The sequence below is a fragment of the Eubalaena glacialis genome, chromosome 17 (assembly GCF_028564815.1).
Source record: "Eubalaena glacialis isolate mEubGla1 chromosome 17, mEubGla1.1.hap2.+ XY, whole genome shotgun sequence".
NCBI classification, from domain to species: Eukaryota; Metazoa; Chordata; class Mammalia; order Artiodactyla; family Balaenidae; genus Eubalaena; species Eubalaena glacialis.
Genome location: NC_083732.1, coordinates 24,139,378 through 24,155,386, shown reverse-complemented (window position 1 = coordinate 24,155,386; position 16,009 = coordinate 24,139,378). Strand labels below are relative to the sequence as shown.

Sequence of the window (16,009 nt, the reverse complement as noted above, 5' to 3'; positions counted from 1 at the left end):
CTGGAAAAGTGCTTGCTACCTCCCTCCAGATAAATAACTGCGCATTAATATAAAAATGCTGGGTAGAAGTTGGGTGGACAGCTTAACTCATAAACACTTCAAGCACGGAGTTAGTTAGGCTCGGTTTTGAAGAAGGTGGGCAAATTCTGGCAATTAACATGGGACGAGTAGGGAGAAATGCATAAGTGAGGGTGGGCCTCTGGTGGTGTATGTTTTGGCATTACGAAATTCCTTAATTCCCTAGGAGAAGGGATTGTAGCTAAAGGTGACCAAAAATGTCTCAAGTTAATATTTTTGTTACGTGGATGGGCTGACCACAGGATAGGCGAAGAAAGACAAACTTAGATCCGGGATTTCACAAATGTTTGAGCCCTACCATGTGTCTGCTGTCAGGGATTCAACAGCAAAATTCCTGCCCTCAGAGTTTACAAATCGAGAGAGCAGACGCTAAACAAAATTACTACTAAGTAAACTACGTGGCATCTTGTCTGGGATTCCAATTCTAAATAAGATAGTCAAGGAGAACCTCGCATTTGAACAAAGACCTGAAGAGCGGTGGCGAGCAGAGAGCCTTGGGGGCATCTCGGGCACACACGCTGGCGGCGGGGCCAGCAAGAGTCGTATTACCAGAATTTACAGCAGCATAAGGCCCAAAGGGCTCCCGAGAGGGCGAAATTGCTCCGAGTCAAAACCCTTTCCATGCAAAACTTAGCGGGTCGCTGCTAGTAGGGGAATTCTAGCCACCAAGGATTTAGTCCCCCAATTTTAGCTTAAGTCTCTCTCACCCCACACTTCACCCTTACACCGATTAGGCCACGCCCACCGGTCCACAGTGCTCCGCAAGTGGGCGGACCTCTCATTGCTCCGCCCCGTGACCTGCACGTTCGCGGAGAAGCCAAAGGTCAGAGGTTGTGGAGCCGTCATGGCGGCACTGTGCCGGACCCGTGCCGTGACTGCCGACAGTCATTTTCTGCGAGTGTTTCTCTTCTTTCGGCCCTGTCGAGACGCAGGCACTGAAAGTGGCTCCGGAAGCGAGAGTTCTGATTCCACGGAGCCTAGGCCGCGCCTAGGCGGCTTCGCGAACTCTTTGAAGCGGCACTCAGAACTGCAGCGGAAGGCGGAGCTCGGGCGGATGAGAGTGAGTTGCGGGAGCTAAGCCAGCGACGCGTTGGCGGGCGGGGCCCGCCGTTGTGGGTGGAGCCGGGAGCCGGGACGGAGCCCGGCGTAAGGGGTGGGCCCGGCAAGGTGGTTGGGACCGAGAAGCGGGGCGGGGCCCGGCGTAGGGAGTAGAGTGTGGGGCGGTGGTGAGGCTTGTCCCATCTGCTGGCTACTTAGAACAGAGCGTGTGGTGGTGTTTTTCCTCCGTTTGTTGTACTTTTGTACAGCATCTACATGCTGGGCGTGCGCTGTCCACACTCCTTTGCACGCGTCTTCCTCAGGCGAGTGCTGGAAGGGAAACCAGCAGCGAGCGTTGCCAGTGACGCGCCTAGGGCGACTCTTGGGACTCCGAGTAAAGTTGGATTCACTGAGAGAGGCAGGGCCCTCTGCTCCTCTTGTTCTACCCAGTAGCTGCAGTGTGGACCTTAGTGTCTGGCGTACCAGGCTCATCATAAATATTTCTTAATTCAGTGGAGAGGTGAATCAGAGAATTACTGTCACTATGAACTTGAGCAAGTAATGTAACCTGTCGATGCTTCACTTTCCTTTTCTGTAAATGACCTTTTTTTAAAAAAATCCATCTGTCCGAGGCAATAATTTTGTAAAATGCGATAGAATTACTAGATAAATAAAATGGAAGAAATAGGCGTAAATACAAGTCAGATTTTTTGAGTCAGCGGACATGAAATTGGATGTCTGGCAATATTAAACTGTATAAAAATAAACTGTCTCAATTTCTGTACTCATCGCTTTGGGAACCAGTACCAAACAGTTTACCGATGGGTAGTGTCGTGGGTTATAGAAAACTGCCCAGCATCTAGCACAGTGCTTGACTCTTGGTGGGCACTCCGTAAGTGTTTGCCCAAGGCGTGAATGAATGAATGGAACAGAAAGTGCACACTTGAACTTCAGGACAATCTGAGCAGTCTTTGAATTGAGATCTTTGTGTGACTTCTCACAAACGGTTGTATAAGTGAGGATAGGACAGGCTTGAGCATGTGAGTTAAATGTGCTACTCCAGAGTAATAACTGAGCAAAAACAATTGTCAGAGTAATAAGAAAACTGAAGATACCACATTAGTTTTATTTTAGTGTTTATTGGACGTTTCCAGTACTTTTGTGACATATTTATCATGAGGAATATGAGTAGTTGTTAGGTATTGATGTAAAGATTCAACTTTGTGAAAAATCTTTCACTTCACTTTTTGAAGTTTCTGGAACTATTTAATTGAAGAGTATCCTGAGATTACAAGATGAATAAAGTTCGTCTTTATTGTGTGATCAGGATTTTTGAAAAAAAATTGTAAAGTATAAAAATAATACTGCAAAAGGGGCATGTAAATAGCACTGAAGGTTACTATGGGAAATATAAAAGCCCCCTTTTTCTTTTCCTCACTTTCTCAAAGCTGGAAGGTGTATTTTTATAAATGCATGCTGCTAGAGATTTTATGTATGCATATATGAATATAAGCTAATTTTATATATATATATATACTTAAAAACGTACAAGTTTTGAACTACATTATTAATGTTTAAGAATGTAAGCTCTGGATTCAGACAGACTTGGTTTGAATTCTAATTCTTCTGTCATTTACTGGCTGTGTTTCCTTGGAAAGTTACTTGATATCCGTATATCTTCTTTTCCTTTTTTTATAAAAGGAAACCCTGTCATGGGATTATTATGAGATTAAATGAATTCATTATTTATACACTTAGCACAAGTACCTGATAATAAGCACTCAGTATATTTTCATTGCTGCTGCTGAAAATTGCTATTCTCTCTTAAGTATAACTTTGACTATTTTTCCTTATCATTACATATGTGTAGTGTAGTGTACTTACTGCTGTCCCTAGGTATGCACGGGAGTTTGGTACCAGGACCCTCTGCCATACCAAAATCCTTGGATGCTCAAGTCCCTTATATAAACGGTGCAGGTAACCCTCTGCGGCTCCCGCATCCGTGAATACAGAGGTCTGACTGTATATCTCATTGAAAAAATACTTGTTTGGTATTCCATGGTGTGGATATAGCATAATTTATTTAACCAGGCTTTCACTAATGAGCTTCTAGGTTGTTTCTGGGTTTTTTTTTCCCTTAATACGGACAATGGTACAGTGAGCATTTACATTTTTTTGCTTATTTATGGGATATATACTAGGTCAATGTGTACACACAATTTGACTTTTGATACATACAGACTGCACCACACTTCCACTTACAGTGCATGACAGTGCCTGTTTCCTCACCCACTTATACATATGGGGTATTACAAGTGGATTTTCTTGGTAGTGGGCAGTCAAAACAAAATACAAAAATTGGGAACTGGAGTTGTTTATCTCTCACCTCTGATACCAGTTTGTAATTTTTATCAAAATAACTGCATGTTCACATTTTTTGACTTAATAAGTAAATGCTATCAATTTGAACTCATAAAATACACTTATACCAACAAAATACTACACTTAATGTTATATATATTGGGGTTCTATGTAAGATTTAATTTGTAACATGGTTTCTGCTTAAAAAAATGTTTTTAGAAGGTAAACAGTTTGCTGTTCCCTAAACAAAGCATTATTTCTTTACCTTTGCTCTTTCCCCTAGAATTAGCTTCCCTGCCTGCAAATTCCATAGTAAAAATCACCTCTTCTTTTAGGCCTTTGTCATTTCACCAACCAGGTGAAACTCCTTCTAAATGTCTTGGGGCTTTGTTTTATGCTACCTTTATTTTACACACACAACTCTTAAGTTATATTAGAGCCATTTGTGAACTTGTTTTATCCCGTCTCCTAGATTGTAATTCTTGAAGATCGGGGTAGTTTTTTATTTACCCTTTTCATTCCTTGCATAATGCCTTACACATAAGTAGGGATTTAATATATATTTGTTGATATGAATTGGAATAAGATTTACACAGTTTGATGTCTGAATAACTATAAATGAGAAATAACATCTCGTGTTATTGGATTAAAATATATATATACATAGGAATGAAAGTTGACATCCTACCCATTGGTTTAATTCTTACTCCCGAAGTGCAGACATGTATCTACATGTGCACCTCAGAAATAAGTGATATTCAGTAAGAGCCAAGCAAGTTATCCTTAAAAGGGACTTTCCGCTGCAGGCAGGAATTTAATCAAGGACAATTCATCGTGAATTCCCTATCCTAAAATTTCAGTGAGGTTACCAGTTAAAGGAATCTCAAGTTTAAATGACCTCAAAGGCCATTTACTCATCCATGCTAACTTATCCATTATCTTTTCCTTGATTCATTAGCTTTAAGATTGGTTTATGCATGTATCTCTTTAAGTGTTTGTTTGTTTATTTTTTTTTAGGATGGAACCAAGTCCTTTTCATTTTTGTAACCAACATAACACATACTTAATGAATACAGGACCTGGTAAATGTTTGCTAAATACATTTTTAAAGTCAAATACCTTTTTTCTTTTTTCTTTTTTTTTACTATTTTAAAAACTTTAACCCTTTTATGTCACTTAGACGATAGAGATTTGTAGAACCTGTTAAGCCGATGGGGAGCTATGGTATAGTGAAAGATCCACCTTATAGCCACAGGGTGGCAATAGTTGAGCAAAGAATTGGTTTTCTGCTTTATGAATATTACTGTTTCTTAACAGTAGAGGGGGGCATATTACTTTTCAGCACATTGAAAAAATGGTTTGCAAGAGTTTTTGAGGCTACACAGAATGTTTTATTTTTTTAAGATGGAGAATAACATTTTATTGTTTTAGCTTATTTATGTAGAATGCTGATGTTATACTTTATAGTTTCATTTTAGCAATATATTAGATTTTATGTAAATATTTTTAAATGTTATTTTTTACTTTTTCATGAATATTTCTTATCGGCACTTTTTATTTCAAAATGCTGGAATATTCCAGAAGATAGAATATTTAAATCAGCTATTTTGTCCTTTCAGAATACTGGAAAAATCCAAAAAATAGCTTACTTGAAGGATTTGTTTCAATTCTCTTATTTTTAGTATAAGTTTTAAGTCTTCTAAATTCATAAAATAGCAGTATTATACAGCTTTATTTAACCCTTCGTTTTCTCACTAGTTTTATATTGACAACTTAAAAAATTACACCAATGTTTTAAAAACTAATATGTAAAGGAATGATGAAAAATATTTCTGGTTTTAACCATGGTGCTCCCTGGTTTTTACATTAGAGAATTTTAGGAGAGTTATCTCTAACTAATAAATAAAACCTTCTGAAATGTCTAGTTTCACAGTAGAGTCTAACATTTTCAAAGCAGGTTTAGAGGAAATGACCAGCTAATATAAAAACAATGAAAGAGTGTATTGAGGTAGATATAAATCTCTAGGGAAAGTAGGTTTTTTTATCAACAGCTATAATATACCTATAAATAATACTATATACTTCCTACAAAGAAAAGATGAATATATTCTGTATGTATTTTGTTTTGTGGGTGGTCACATGCTCTGATCATATGCAATCAGACTCTTAGGACTTCTCAAGTCAGTATTAGCTTTCACTAGTTGTATATCTTTCTTAACTCTTATTTTTGCTCAGACATCTCACTCCCTTCTTTTAATGTGTTTGGATTTTGCTTTATTTTGTTTTTTCTTTTAAAGGTTATATTAAGATTTTCTCTTTTGATTAATTTTTCTAATGTGATTACAACTCTTAAGTTCGTTTTTATCTATAGGCATTAAATAACATAGGAAATAAAGGAAACTATCACATTTGAGTGGAGCCTGGTTTGTAGGGATTTGGGAATAAAATTAAACCATGACGATTCAGTTTGTATTTTCCCTGTCTTTGTAAATCATTGGACACTCTGCTTTTGGCAACTGGCGAACAAGGAATGATAGACTCCCAGTTCAGGAGTCAGTGACTCAACAAGTCCTCTGGCCTGTGGCCAGCTACCTAGGTTGAGATGGTCAGGTCCTCCCAAAGGAGATAAGTGCACACTGGAGCAGTGTTTATCCCAGAGAAATGAAAACTTATGTTCATATAAAAACTTGTACAGAAATGTTCATAGCAGCTTTATTTGTAAGAGCCCAAAACGGGAAATAGCCCAGATGTCCTTCAACTGCTCAGTGGTTAAACAAACTATGGTATATCTGTCCTATGGAATACTACTCAACAATAAAGAGGGACCAGTGGTTGATACAGGCAACAACTTGAATAACTCTCAAGGGAATTATGCTGAATGAAAAAAGCGAGTCCCAAAGGGTTGCCTATTGTGTGATTCCATTTATGTGACATTCTTGAAGTGACAAAATTACAGAGATAGGGAACAGATCAGTGGTTGCTAAGAGTTAGGATAGGGCAGAAGGGAGATGGGGAGTTATAAAAGGAAACACAAGGGATCCTTGTGGTGATGGAACTTCCTATAACTTGACTGTGATGGTGTATACATGAACCTTCACATATTGTATAGAACTAAATACTCACACACAAATGATTATATCTAAAACTGGCGAAATCTGAATACTATCTGTGGATTATATCAATGTCACTTTCCTGGTTGTAATATTATAGTGTATGGTTTTGCAAGATGTTACCATTGGGAGAACTGAGTAAAGGGTGCAAGAGCTCCCCATGTATTACTTCTTATGATTGCATGTGAATTTACAATGGTCTCAAAATAGAAAGTTTAATTTTTTTTTGAAAAGGATCATTTCTCTAGTCTGTCAGGCCCAGTACTAGTAAGACCAGTGAATTCCATAAGCATGAGCCCATTATCCCATTATCCCATAATTTGCTGTAAAATGATTTCTTTGGTTAGAAGCAATGCTGTTTGGAATACCATGACAATGAATATGAGAGTCTACAAGTTCATGGATGGTGGTTTTGGTAGAAGCTTTGTGGGCAGGGAAGGCAAACCCATATTCAGAATAAGTGTCCATTCTAGTGATAATATATCACTATCCTTTCCATTTGAATGGTCCAGTGTAATCAACCTGCCACCAGGTGGCTGGTTGTGATGCTGTATTGAAAACTTAGTATTGGTTTCTGCCATGGCAGATTGGTCTTTTAGCAGTGGCTGTAGCCAGATCACTACTCACAGGGTGAGTGGAAGTCAGTATTCCTGAATCCATGCATAACCTCCATCTCACAGAAGTTCAGGGGCCTACACCTGGTAAAATGCCTAGTCGGTCAATGGTCTGGGACATGTGAGATACCTCCCCTACCCCTAAGACAGAAGCAATCCCTGCTGTCATGGCAGCTTTGTTCTTGAACCCACTGGGGAGGTGAGCAGGAGTGGCTGGGGAAAGAGGTTGACTGACCTCCACATGACTAGTTATCCCTTGATTATTAAGATTCTTTTCTGCAGAAGAAATTATTCACATTTATTTTCTCACTCTGTGTCCATTCTATCTTCCTGTCTCTTTCCCAGACCTTCTTGTTATCTATTTCCCAATCATGTTCCTGCTAAATCCCTGACCATCCAGCAAAATCATTAGTCACTTCACACAAATCAATATAGATCCCCACCTTAGGCCATCTCTCTTTCCAGGCAAAATGATCATTCAGGTATACTGCTCAAAGTCCTTTACTGCTGTCATTCAAAGGTACTCTAGCTCTGCACTACGCTTCACCTAGGAGGTCTGTCTAAGTCTCATTCTACGTGTATATACTGCCACTGCCACATCTGCTGGGTTGTAAAACTCAAGTAGTAGAAGAGCTTACCTGATAGCCTAGACCTTTTGCAGAGCCTTATATTGTTCTGGGCACCACTCAAAACTGGCAGCTTTTTGGGTTACTTGGTAAAAGAGTTGAAGAAGCATGTCCAAATGAGGTATTTGTTGCCTACAAAATTCAAATAGACCCACTAGGCATTGAGCTTCTTTCTTAGCGGTAAGAAAGGGTATCTTGACATAGCCCAGACCATTGGCTCCCTAGGAATTTCACTAAGGCCCAGTATTTTTGTGAGATTTATTTCCCACCCACTGGCATATATGTGTCTTACCATGTGTCAGGAGGAGTTGCAGCTTTCTGCTTCCAGATCTAATCAGCGTATGAAATGGGGCAGCATGCTGTCCAGTGGAATGGAGTGGCAATCAAAGTCTTTGTAGACTAGATTGTGGCATAGAGCTAGAGAATTAATGTGACCTGGAGGTATATAGTCTTTACTAGCAGGTCTAGAAAAAGAAAGCATTTGTTAGGTAATTATTGCATACCAGGTGCTGGAGGATATTTGATTTGCTCCAGCCATGAAATGACATCTGGAATAGCTGAAATTGGAGTTACCACTTGATTAGGTTTATGATAATAAATTGTCATTTTCTAAGACCTGTCTGTTTTCTGCAGGGCCTCATAGGCAAGTTGAATGGACATGTGGTAGGAATCACCACGCTGCATCTTCCAGGTCCTTGATAGTGGCACTAATTGCTGCAATGCCTCTAGGAATGTGGTATTGCCTTTGATTTACTTGTTTGGTAGGTAGGGGAAGTTCTACTACCTACCAAACAAATTCATCTTTTACTTGGCCTTCTGTACCTTAATAGCCTTCACTCCACAGATCAAGGAACCAGTGTGGGGATCCTGTCAGTTGCTGAGTATACCTATTGCAATTGTGCGTTCTGGAACTAGGGAGAGAACTATAGAGCAGGTTCATGGGTTAGAGCTGAGCTAAAACTCCATTTATCACGTGATCTCCATAAGCCCCTGTTCTGACTGGCATTGAGTTGGTTCTTGAAGAGTTAGTGTCAGTTCAGTTAATCCCTGAAAGGTCTGATGATTTCTCCTTCCTCAATGAACAGTCATTCTGGTAAATAGCCACAGCTCCTTTTGGGAAAGCTAGAAGGAAGATTGGTGATATAAATTTTTGGTTTTGTAGCGGGATCTTTCCTCAAGGGGACACAACCTCCTCTTCATTCAGAAGGCTTGGTGTCTGAGAATTGCTTCAACTTTGGGAATTGGTTGAGGGGCCTTGATATTCATATGTGGTATTCAAGTCAGACTTCTGTTCTCTAGAACTGGAGTTTTCCCATCTATTTTATTTCTAAGGACACCATAACCAACCAGCCAACACCAAAGAGCTCTACAGGTCAGATTAGTTGGATTGCTTTTAGGCTCTGCTGCATTATGATACCCATGCCCACCATGTTGTTGGCTAGTAAGTGCTGGCTTGACTCCTGCCACATTATCTCCATTGAATTCAGGGAGCTCTTGTTGGCAGCAATTCTCACTGTCAGTCCTGGCCTACAGAGAATCACTACCACACAGCTTTCAGGAATGCTGGTGCTCCCTTCACACAGGTATTTCTCTTAGCCTTGGTGAAGTATCTTATAGATCCTCTTGGGGGCCATAGTAAGGAGTGGTGAACAGATCATAAACAATAAATCCACTCCAGCATTCCATTCTCTTCAAGCCTTTGGATACCTTTCTTTGTGGTATGCTAAGGAAGTTCTGGTATTTCAGCTTCATCTAGTATACTCTATCACTCTCAGCCGTTTAAGCTAATATATTGTATCTGAATCTCTGCTTAGTGAGCCTATATTGGTAAATTTGGCTCAAGGCAACACTGTCTTCCTCTCACCCTGATCCGGTGTCCTTAGGATCCATTCCCACATATATCCTCAGTTTCTGTTGATATAAATTAGCAAAATCATGCAAATCATTCTGGTTATCCAGCCTCCTCTTGTAACTATATTTCTCCCTATCCGGCATAATTATTCTCCTGCTACTATGATACACCTCTATTATAAAGGTTTCTAAACTTTTTTGATAATGCCCCTTCATTAAGAAATTTTTGAACACATGTTCCAATATTTACTTTATTTATTTATTTATTTTATTTATTTGTTTTTGGCTTTGTTGGGTCTTCGTTGCTGTGTGCAGGCTTTCTCTAGTTGCAGCAAGTGGGGGCTTCTCTTCGTTGCGGTGCGCGGGCTTCTCATTGTGGTGGCTTCTCTGGTTGCAGAGCATGGACTCTAGGCGCACGGGCTTTAGTAGTTGTGGCACGTGGGCTTCAGTAGTTGTGGCGCACGGGCTTAATAGTTGTGGCACGTGGGCTTCAGTAGTTGTGGCTCGCGGGCTGTAGAGCGCAAGCTCAGTAGCTGTGGCACACAGGCTTAGTTGCTCCGTGGCATGTGGGATCTTCCTGGACCAGGGCTCGAACCCGTGTCCCCTGCATTGGCAGGTGGATTCTTAACCACTGCGCCACCAGGGAAGCCCCAATATTTACTTTAAAAAGATTTATGTACTACAGTACTATTTGTTATATACATTTTAAAGCATTCACAAAAAACAACAGTTTAAAGGGTGAAGTAAAAAACCATCACTAGAAGTTCCAGAAGTTTCTTCTTTTGTTCTCTGGGTTATCATGGAGATAACTGTTCTTTCATATTACTTGCCTTCTTTCCTGCAGCCTGCTCTCTAGATTTGTATTCCTTGGTCCCAAGTCTCCTGCATCTTTCTGTGCATGGTCTCCCTTTAAGCTTCTCACAAGTGTTTCTTGCTTTCTTCCTCGATTTCTCTTGATAACACTACTTCTCAGATGGGTCTGAGAAGAAAAGGAGTCATTTTGGTTCTTGCTTCTCTACCATTTCAGACCACTGTTGTGTTAGAAATATTTAAGGAAAGATTCCTTGATAGAAATCTTCTCAATTCTTTGAGTTTTTTTCTTCAGCATTTGACTCACAGCTTTTCTCTTTTCCCCTTCTTACTTGCCATCTTCATGGACTTCAGCATGTACATCGATGACTTTACTAACACTTGGGCAACAGAGATGCACATCATATTCTAAGTATCATATTCTTAGACCTTCACTTCTACTTTCTTTTACTTGCAGATATACCATAATTTGTATGTATACAAATTCATTATCACTTGGAACGATGTCTTCAAGTTCTCAAACTCCTGAGCCCTCTTGGACCACAGTTTTACCCTCTTCACCTTCTCTATTTCCTGAATCACACCTTTATCTACCAGTCTACCAACTTTTTTTCTGGGTCTACCTTTCTTTATACTCAGTCTGGAACTACTTGGCAGCCGTTCTATTTTGGAATCTCACTCCCTTAATCTTTTGTCTTGCCTTCCATCCTAGATCTCCCTAAATGCAACTGACATTGCTCCTATACCTGGCCTGCCATGTGCTCCTGAGTCTGCCTAGTTCAGGGTTTTTCAGTCTTGGCACTGGTGACACTTTGGACCAGATAATTCTTTGCTGTGGGGGCTGCCCTGTGCGTTGTAGGGTGTTTAACAGCATCGCCGGCCCCTACCCAGTGCATTCCAGTAACATCCCCAGTCATGGGAATCAAACATGTCTTCAGGCATTGCCAGATGTCCCCGGGGCAGAGGGGGGATTTGGGGGGTGGGGAGAGGGAGAGCAGGCAAAAATGTTCTGTTTGAAAACTACTAGGATTATCCATAAAACTTGGTGGTGACTGGGTCTATAAGAAATTGATTAATTTTTTGTTTAAAGCTACATTTTAAGAGGTGTTTGCCCTGTCAGAGGCACAGTTTGAGAGCTTTACATATAGTCCTGTGTTTATTTAATCCTCACAACAACCTTGTAAAATAGGTATAATTATTAACCCCATTTTATAGGTGAGTAAACAACAGCACAGAGAGTCTAAGTGCACTGCGCCAACCACAGAGCTGGTGAGTGGTACCGCCAGGACCTGAACCATGTGGTCTGACTTCAGAGCCTTTAGGAGCCCGCCCTCCTACTCCAGGCCTTACTAATTGCTCATACCTTGCCAAAAACCTGTCATTTCGATTCTTTTCTTTCCTGATGGGCTAAGTTACCTATTGCTGCATAACCAACCCTCCTAACTTATTTCTTTAGACAATTTATTCAATTATTATTATGTTTTTTAGAGAAGAGAAAAAAAGTTTATTGTATTTATTTTGCCAGGGCAATAAATGCCTTATTATTAGGTATTGTGCACTTGGCCTTTCTGCCAGGTGTTCTGTGCTTGACAGAAAATTGCCTTCCCTGCCTGTATTCTTTTAATTATTCCCTTTGTTTTCAGCCTCTCTTCTCATTCCAGCTTTCTACAATTCCTGGCCTGACGGAGTCCAGCACCTTTATGGGATTCTTCAGAATAGATTGACTTACTTTCATACTGCATGTGTTTTTAGCTGCAGTTTCCTTCACTCTGCTTCACTAGTTACCACCCTTCTACATGTTTTCAGTCCACTAAAAAGTTGTTGAAATCTCTTATATACTTTTTGTCTCCATTTTCTTCTCTTTAATACTGAGGGTTTGTAATTTTTTCATTCATTCTTTACCATCATTGAATGGAATTTCAGGAGGGAGAGAGAAATGTAAGTACTCACTCTGCCATCTTGAACCACTAATCCATTAATTTTACTAAAAGAGCATTGTTATGAGCATAAAATTTACTGGGTAGGGTTGAGGAAACTGAAGTTGTTGCAGCACAGTTAATAGAAGGGAGTCTTTTTTTTTTTTTTTTTGTAATACATAAACATTTATTTCATTCTGATATCTTTTTTTTTTAACATCTTTATTGGAGTATAATCGCTTTACGTTGGTGTGTTAGTTTCTGCTTTATAACGAAGTGAATCAGCTATACATATACATATATCCCCATATCTCCTCCCTCTTGCATCTCCCTCCCACCTTCCCTATCCCACCCTTCTAGGTGGTCACAAAGCACCGAGCTGATCTCCCTGTGCTATGCGGCTGCTTCCCACTAGCTAGCTATTCTACATTTGGTAGTGTATATATGTCCATGCCACTTTCTCACTTCGTTCCCGCTTACCTTTCCCCTTCCCCATGTCCTCAAGTCCATTCTCTACATCTGCGTCTTTATTCCTGTCCTGCCCCTAGGTTCATCAAAACCTTTTTTTTTTTTTTTTTTAGATTCCATATATATGTGTTAGCATACGGTATTTGTTTTTCTCTTTCTGACTTACTTCACTCTGTATGACAGACTCTAGGTCCATCCACCTCACTACAAATAACTCAATTTCCTTTCTTTTTATGGCTGAGTAATATTCCATTGTATATATGTGCCACATCTTCTTTATCCATTCATCTGTCGATGGACACTTAGGTTGTCCTGGCTATTGTAAATAGAGCTGCAGTGAACATTGTGGTACATGACTGTTTTTGAATTATGGTTTTCTCAGGGTATATGCCCAGTAGTGGGATTGCTGGGTCGTATGGTAGTTCTATTTTTAGTTTTTTAAGGAACCTCCGTACTGTTCTCCATAGTAGCTGTATCAATTTACATTCCCACCAACAGTGCAAGAGGGTTCCCTTTTCTCCACACCCTCTCCAGCATTTATTGTTTGTAGATTTTTTGATGATGGCCATTCTGACTGGTGTGAGGTGATACCTCGTTGTAGTTTTTTTTTTATATAAATTTATTTTATTTTTATTTATTTTTGGCTGCGTTGGGTCTTTGTTGCTGTGCGTGGGCTTTCTCTAGCTGCGGAGAGCTGGGGCTACTCTTTGTTGTGGTGCGTGGGCTTCTCACTGCGGTGGCTTCTCTTGCTGCGGAGCACGGGCTCTAGAGCACAGGCTCAGTAGTTGTGGCGCACAGGCTTAGTTGTTCCACGGCATTTGGGATCTTCCTGGACCAGGGCTCGGACCAGTGTCTCCTGCACTGGCAGGCGGATTCTTAACCACTACACCACCAGGGAAGCCCCCTCATTGTAGTTTTGATTTGCATTTCTCTAATGATTAGTGATGTTGAGCATCCTTTCATGTGTTTGTTGGCAATCTGTATATAGAAGGGAGTCATTCTTAAGTTACTTGTCAGAGAAGACACATGATGAAATGTTTTTCTTGCTAACTAATATGAAGTAAAGTACATATAGCGTTTCATTATTTTTGTTATTGTTTATGTTTAAAAAGGGACTGGGTAGGATTTGTCTTCCCTTTTCAATAGTTTATTACTTTAAAAAACCATTTTTATATTTTAGAATATTTAGGAATTCCTACTACTCAACTTGGTAGGTATCCAGTCTTTTTATTTACAATTGAGAAGACAGATCTAGAGAGGTTAAAAGACTTATTACTCAAGATTTTTTAGTTATTTAGTGGCTGAGTTGGTCATAGAACCCAGATTTCCTAAATATTTCTATTATTCTACTGTACTATGTCCTTACTTTTAAGTTTTAAAATAATGTTTCTCTCTACTTTCCACCTTTTGAGGCAGTTGTATTTAAATCACTGTTCAGCCTATCATGTGGCTGCGAGTAGCAGGTATGGTAATCATGTGTGAAATGAGGTCTTCGGACTCGCTGATATCTTGTGTTTCCTTTAGTGCTAGTAGCTTCTGATTCCAAGCTATATATTAAATGTCTTCATATGCATTATGGTTTTTTTTAAGTTTATTTCTTTTTTTAAAATCAATTAATTAATTAGCTTATTTTTGGCTGTGTTGGGTCTTCGTTGCTGTGTGTGGGCTTTCTCTAGTTGTGGCGAGTGGGGGCTACTCTTCGTTGCGGTGCACGGGCTTCTCATTGCGGTGGCTTCTCTTGTTGCGGAGCACGGGCTCTAGGCGTGCGGGCTTCAGTAGTTATGGCACACAGGCTTAGTTGCTCCGCGGCATGTGGGATCTTCCCGGACCAGGGCTCGGACTCGTGTCCCCTGCATTGGCAGGTGGATTCTTAACCACTGTGCCACCAAGGAAGTCCCTGCATGATAGTTTTATACATACATACATATGTACATAGGATTTATATATTAAAACATTTTAAGTACTACATATTCTTTGTGTTCTAGATTTTCTAATATAAATAATATAAAGAAAAAAGTTCTATATGTAAATTTTAACAGTTAGCATTTGATATATTTCTTTTGAGGAATTTGTATCTATATAATATTACTGTAAACATGTGTAAATTTATGTAAGTATGTATATGAATATGGGCACCGTGGGAGTTTCCTGGTGGTCTAGTGGTTAGGATTTAGTGCTTTCACTGCCGTGGCCTGGGTTCAATACCTGGTCAGGGAACTGAGATCCCATAAGTCATGTGGTGTGGCCAAAAAAAAAAAAAAAAAAAAAAGTGCACCATTATTTTTAACTACCTATCAGATAGACAGTGTTCCCTAAAATTTTATGGGTATCAGAAACCTAATAAGTGTGAAACTAACTTACTCTCTTACTTCTGCTGCACTGCTCTCCCACCTCGTCAGTGGCTCCCCTTTTCCCTTGCTTTCTACAGCCAATTGGGTATCAAGTCTTTGCTGTACTATTTGGTAAATAGCTCTGTATCCCTTCTTCTGTATTCCTATGGCCACTGCTTCAGTGTAGGCCCTTTATCATCTCTGTCCTAGTTACTGGAGGAGCTTCTCAACAGTTTGCCCCCTTTCCATTTTTCCCCCCTTTCTCTGGTCCATTTTGCATACTGCTGCCAAAGTTTTTTTTTAAAACAAAGAACAAGTACTGTCACCCCATTAATGAGAAACTTCTTTTGATTTCCCACTGCTTATAGGATAATGTCTAACCCACTTAGCCTTTGGTATAGGACTCTTTACAACGTGAATGAGGGTAGCAATTGTTTTCAGCAATTTTTGGACCCTAATGTCTTGTCACGTTCGTTTAACTGTTTCATATATTTTCATATCAGGGCTAGAATGGAGTCTGGGGTACATGACAGGCACTCAGTATTCAACACATATTTGATGAACGAATGAATGAAAGTGGGACTATTCCCTATATCTGTAATTCATTTACCTTCCCCTGTTCTATCTGGACAGTGCTATTCAACTTTCAGGCTTCAAAGGGAAAAAACAGTACAGCAGAGTAACAGGAATACTTAGGAAATCTGAGATTTACGACCAATTCTTAAAGGAAGCAGTCAACCCTAAGGCACCTGCTTTACCTATGACAACTTTATGAATGAACTTTGTAGCAACATTTTCCATAACCAG

General features: G+C 39.8%; 1 protein-coding gene across 2 annotated transcripts in view; it reads left to right on the top strand.

Moving 5' to 3' along the window:
* The first annotated feature begins 862 nt into the window (after positions 1–862).
* The window catches only part of MRPS28 (mitochondrial ribosomal protein S28), a 105,948-nt gene continuing 90,801 nt past the window's right edge, over positions 863–16,009 (top strand). The window contains exon 1 of one of the 2 annotated variants that reach the window (XM_061171365.1): positions 863–1,138. In XM_061171365.1, the coding sequence (XP_061027348.1) occupies positions 923–1,138 (216 nt within the window). In that variant the 5' untranslated portion in view covers positions 863–922. The remainder of the gene's footprint in view (positions 1,139–16,009) is intronic. The other variant, XM_061171364.1, reaches the window with a different exon arrangement.